Source organism: Montipora capricornis, chromosome 4, assembly GCF_036669925.1.
Source record: "Montipora capricornis isolate CH-2021 chromosome 4, ASM3666992v2, whole genome shotgun sequence".
Taxonomy (NCBI): Eukaryota; Metazoa; Cnidaria; class Anthozoa; order Scleractinia; family Acroporidae; genus Montipora; species Montipora capricornis.
The window spans coordinates 49,273,352-49,279,167 of NC_090886.1; the positions used below are offsets into that span (position 1 = coordinate 49,273,352).

Here is a 5,816-nt window from a genome sequence, read left to right on the forward strand (position 1 = left end):
TTTACTTGTTTTTTGGTTGATGATAAAAGTACCTTTTCCTAGCAGTCCTAGAAATGGTTAAGTATGAAATTGATAAAAGCGGCTTTAATCCCATTTCTACTTGATGTCTTCTCGTACATTTCGAACGGCGTTTGTGTTTTATAATTGATTGACAATATCCAGCCAATCATGACGCTAGAAAACAAAAATTTGGTTTTATCAACGGAGTTGATAATGTAAATTGGCCACCGTACAGAGATTCTAAAAGGTGACGTTTCGAGCGTTAGCCCTTTGTCAGAGCTATGTGCCAAAGACGAAACGTACTTGACAAACACATTCTTCAGTGCCGCTCCGAACTTTCCAAAATCTGTCCAGTAAAATAAAAATATAAAAGTATTCGCTCTGACGAAGGGCTAACGCTCGAAACGTCAGCTTTTAGAATCTCTGTGCGGTGGCCAATTTACATTATCAACTCCGTTGATAAAACCAAATTTTTGTATACTACTTCCCCACCGAAGCAGCACCACAGTTTCTTTAGCAACTACCCCCTTCATGACGCTGGAAAAAACATACAGAAGGCGATAAGTCCGAGACACTATTAGATTTTGACTGTTGTGATTGTTTGATAATGCGAGGCGCAATTGGTTAAGCCCTGAACCAAGTGTAGTCGTACAAAACAGAATCCACCCTCAAGTGAAAGCCACAGTACCTGCCGTACTTCAAAGTTAATTATGGCTTACTTAGGGAACTCAGTTAAAACGAAGCCAGGTTCGTTCACTTCCGCCACATGTCCTTGGTGCATGTGAGTAACCAACGTTAAATTGAGGTGTGAGGGAGCCCTCGTATGTCCAAGGAGCGAACGCTCTTCTACCAGCACGCGACCCTTCCAAACGGTGACGAACTGTAAAAACACTCCAGCGATTAAAACGTATCTTATCTGTGCAAGTCACAATATTTATAGTGCATTGTCCTATCTTGGATCATTGCTTCATTTATCCTGCAGACCAAGGTTTGCTTGAAAAAACGCTCCGTCCCCACGGGTAGCGTTCTGAAATGGTAAAACAACAACAGAATATAATGCTGGGCTTGAATATAAATGCCAATAAAATGTAGATACAGCCGATTGATTTCGAACGCGCCCAACAGAGAAAAATATTGATTTCTCATCAAAGTGCGTCGTTCATGCAGGGTGTAGAAATTCCCAGATCGAATCATCACTCCCTCATATTTTGACTACAGTAATGTAGGACGTACCTTATTGATAACGTTGTGCCTGGTTTTGCTGACAATTTCTTCGAGTATCTCACCGGTCCCTTTGACAAGTCTGTTAATAAATATAATATTAAGTGTACCGATAGTTTTCTAGAGAAAGAAAAAAGCGCTAGTTGCTATTACTGCTGACGAGAGAGAGCTGAATAGCAACATTCGATCCACTGCCCTTCGCGGAATAGGAATATTCATCAAGAGTAGCCGTTGCTTCTCCTTTCAAAGTTCTTTTGTCAATAGGGCTGCTGATTTCATATCGGTGATGCTACTCGATTCTACTCATACCAAGCGACACATTGGGCTTAAAAATGTTTTATTACTAGAATCATCGACACATTATCGGCCTCGTTTCTCCTACATGTGTGAAGTCGTTTCGCTAACACGCAACAGACTTTTACACAGTCGGCAGAAGATTCACATTAGAATGACTGAAACAAAACGGAGTGCTTTCCTCTCCGTGGGATTCAAGAATGCGTTTTTCTCATTCCGTGCTGAAGGCGAATCGACTTAGGCGGAACGACCGACGTCCTCAATATCTCGTGAGTTGTATGTGCTGGTTTCCCTACCTGTGGCGACCTGTTTCCGGGTCATATACTCTCTTGACTTGTGCCTGCTGTTTTTCATATTCTTCTTTTGTCATTGGCACCATGGCCCTGTTAAAGAATTAATAATATTTAATAATATACATGAAAAAAATTATGCATTCTGATTGGCTAAAAGCAGAGCGGGGTTGGCGCGAATAGCTGTTAAGGGAGGGCGTCTCTAAAACTGCTGAGACCAGCATATAACCGATAAGGCCACTGAATCCTCAAGGTCAATATCCATGCAGAGTATCATTCCCTTTAAACTAGTGCTGATGTTTCTGTATAGCCCTGGGCCAAGTTGTTTGAACTGCAATAAGTGATAATCTTGAGTTAACTGTGACAACCCTATCATGCCTATAGTTTAACAATGGTAGTTTAGTTCGCCTTGCAAAGAACAACAGTTACTTAACTTAGTCCAGTAGGCTTCATTTATAACTGTCCTTTTTAACATAATATCAATTTTGTAAGAACATGTCCAGTAGACCATATAATTTGTATTCTCAGTATTGGACTGGAACGAGCTTACAATGGAGGCTAACGCAGTGAAATCTTTTCAAATGCAAAAACTTTTAAATATGTTCCCCTGCATTAGCCTCCATTGCAGGTTAGTTCCAGTCCAATGCTGACAATACGATTATGGTCTATTGAGAGAACCTACAGCTTTCCAGACAGTCTGTGAGTGGAAAACGAAACTATAGATACAACAGAAACAATGCACTTAGCCTTGATAACAAAAGAAGATACAGGTCATTAGGGACCAATGTAAAAAGCAGTCTGGAATAGCTGCATGATAACTGACGTCCAATCTGATAACCGACACACTTTCTCTTTCTGGTAACGAGCAAGGTCTTTCCTTTTTCCTTGGGTCTCCTTGCACATGAAATAGAAGATAATACATGGCTGCAAGTGGAGAATAATTTTATCTCCAAATGTTGGTAATACCTCTCACAAGCGAGCAAAGTGAACAAGTCACAGATGTTAACACAAGAAAATAAAATTTGTATCCACAAGCAGCCATGTAATGTTCTGTTCATTATGTAAACAACAATAAAATACCAAAACATTTGCATTGGGTGCATTTTATAACGTAACCACGTCAAAGGTGACCTTTTCACAGGTGAAAACACCTGTTCACATCACCAGTTCTTGGATTTCCTTGGTGTTTACAAACAATAAACAGCATTAATCACTTTACATACTGGTAAGATTAATTTAATCATCTTTGTTGGCTCACCTCTTTTTTGAAGCTGCATCAACACCTGTGTTAGAGGAACCAGTTTGCTTCTCCAAAACATCACCTGTTGAATAATGATCTTAGTGTAAAGGATCAGCTGATCCACATCTGATGGTAATTGAAAACCTTATCATAGCTGATACATATCAAGCCAGCATGGAAGGCAGGGTCGCCAAGAGGTTAGGGTGATGGACTCGAGAGATCAGGAGGACCTGGGTTTAAGTCCAGCTCCGACCACCACCTGGGGTTGCGTTCCCCGGCTCAACACTGCAAGTGCACTTGTAAATAGCCAAATTGTTCGCCTCCCACCAGTTGGGATTATTAAAACTGTTGTCTTCATTTGTATTGCTTTGTTTCATTCATTTGAGGGCCACTATGCAAACTACACGTACTTGTTACCTGTAATCAGTGTTCACCCTTGTTGAATACAGGGTATTTATTTATTTATTTATTTATTTATTTATTTATTCACCCACCCAACCATGAAATTACCTCTGTGACTTATTATTTAGTAATAGTAAGAAAGTTTCATCTTCTCACCCACTGACAAAAAAATGGCCTGGCGTTACACGATCTTTTTGTCAGTGGATGAGACGGTTAGCCTGATGGTATGAAACTCTTGTATCAATCCTAAATGAGAGAAACAGTGAGAGATACAGCTGTGAGACTTATCATTTAGCTCTTATTAACCAAGCAGGAGGTCTGTATGGGAGAATCTTGACCGAGGTCGTGAGTACAGACCGAACGCAGTGAGGTCTGTACACACGACCTCAGTCAAGATTCTCCCATACAGACTGACTAAGCTCGGTTAATAAGATGTTTATTATATGGCAAACAAGAACAATTTAATTCGTTTAATGTAACTGGTTTGTACTAACTGACATTTTGCTTGCGAACCGCGATGAGTGGCGATGAGCTGAACTTAATTCTGTCAAAGTTTGCTCGTCATCCTCTCTTTTGTCATCATGCTGTTTGGCACTTCCATAAATAAATATTGGTAGAAGAAAACACTCAATATTTTTGCATTTTAGTTTGCATCTTTTCACCGCAAAACATTACCGGTCTAGATGCCAGTCTAGATGGGAAAATCTAGACCGCAGTCAATATTGATTTCAGCCAATCAAATTCGTGAACTTGGTAGTTCCCAGTAATTGTGAGACAGAGCCCATATAATAAAATAGGATAATACATGTCAACACTCAGTCAAAAGTCAAATGTGTTGGGTCACTTCCTACTCCCGTGCTGTCAGTGCCAATAGCAGGACTAGGAAGTGACCAAATTATTGGTCACTCAATCTCTTCTCAATATATGGTGCACCATGAAGTCCAAATTGAATGAGGGAAAGGGGTTCGGGGTTGTTTTAAAGCTTAATGAAAGCGACATAACTCACTAAAATAATGCAAAAAACATACGCATAAAATTGCCCTATTTCGGCAAAAGGGCCTTACATGAAGATCACAATTTGCAATCAGACCTTCTGAAGGTATTTTTGAGCACAAATCTTCCTCCTTTAAAGTCTTGACTGCAACAATCTTTTTTTCATTTCTTTCTTTCTGTTTTCTTCTCTTCTTTTCTCTTTTCTTCTTTCGTTTTTCCTTCTTTTCTCTGCAGGATTTGTCTCTGCTCCTATTTTTACTCTTCTTTTTATGTTTTCTGCGATTACTGTCATCAGAATGTTCACTTTCGTTTTCACTGGACGAACTACTGCTACTGTAATCTCTTGACTTCTTAGTCTGCTTTTTCTTCTTCCTCTTCTCCTTCGCGATCTGCTGTTGAATCCTAAAATGTGAAAAGCTGTATACAATAGAAAGTACGGAACCCATTTATACGGAGTCCATTTAGTGCCATTTTCCTCATCAATTTTTTTTAATACAACTTTTTTGGCACGACTATTGCTTTTCTTTTTATCTTTTTTCTACAGCACGACTTTCTTGGCTCTTTCTTGGCACGACTTTTCTCTGCACCACTTTTTTTACACGACTTTCTTGGCACCACTTTTGTGGCACTACTTTCTTAGCACAGCTTTTTTGGCACCACTTTCTGTTGGCACGACTTTTCTTGGCACGACTTTTTTGGCACGACGTTTCAGATCTTCTAACAATTCGTTCGTTCACTGGCACTGAATTTGGTCGCACACGAACAAATTGAACATTGTCCGAAGTTCAGTGCCAGTGAACGAACGTATTTATTATATTATTGAGAATTTAATAATTAATATTATTAAATTCTCAACCTCGGATAATGCATTTCTCGCGCTCTGATTGGTTTACTCAATCTCGGTTATCAACTCATATACCTTAGTTTGACCTTATATGGCAAATGGTTGCGCTAATTTCTCTCTGAATAAAGCAAAAAAAAAAAAACGAAAGTTCCGATCAATTCCGACGTAGAAGTACGCGAAAAGGTAAGAAATTTTTTGTGATAAGCCTGGGTCTGTCTGACCACCAGGTATTATACAACATTGCATCTTCATCAAGTTTTTTTTTTTTTTTCGCTCGGATTTCTCGCTTTTTTCGCTCGTATGTCGTACTTCCTATCTCTTGGAGTTTAAGGGATTTAATAAAACAATTAGTTCCATTCGCGCTTGTTGGATATGAGACTGGTTATACCATCTCATATCTAACGCGCGCTCATGGAATAATTTTTAATTATACAGAATTAACTGAAGAGAGTGTAGTGTAACGTGAAGTGCTAGATTTCTATCCCATATGAACCATGTGAGCGTTAGCCCTATTGATGGAACTGGGCCCACA

The 5,816-nt window shown here is 39.4% G+C and overlaps 1 protein-coding gene across 1 annotated transcript; it reads right to left on the bottom strand.

Moving 5' to 3' along the window:
• Positions 1-147: 147 nt before the first annotated feature.
• Positions 148-4,886, bottom strand: LOC138046800 (ADP-ribosylation factor-like protein 6-interacting protein 4). Its single transcript, XM_068893382.1, has 5 exons — positions 4,538-4,886; positions 3,064-3,127; positions 1,812-1,898; positions 1,234-1,303; positions 148-1,027 (listed from the first exon to the last, which is right to left on the bottom strand). Exons 1-5 carry the CDS (start codon positions 4,884-4,886, stop codon positions 968-970), a joined length of 630 nt encoding a protein of 209 aa, XP_068749483.1. The 3' UTR covers positions 148-967.
• Between the last annotated feature and the right edge of the window lie 930 nt (positions 4,887-5,816).

Excerpts from the sequence above, each read along its gene's own strand:
- LOC138046800 (XM_068893382.1), bottom strand. The coding sequence starts at position 4,886 with ATGGGTTCCGTACTTTCTATTGTATACAGCTTTTCACATTTTAGGATT. Across the intron at positions 3,128-4,537 it reads CTCAAAAATACCTTCAGAAG|GTGATGTTTTGGAGAAGCAA; the intron begins GTCTGATTGCAA and ends ATTATTCAACAG. Across the intron at positions 1,899-3,063 it reads GATGCAGCTTCAAAAAAGAG|GGCCATGGTGCCAATGACAA; the intron begins GTGAGCCAACAA and ends ATTCTTTAACAG.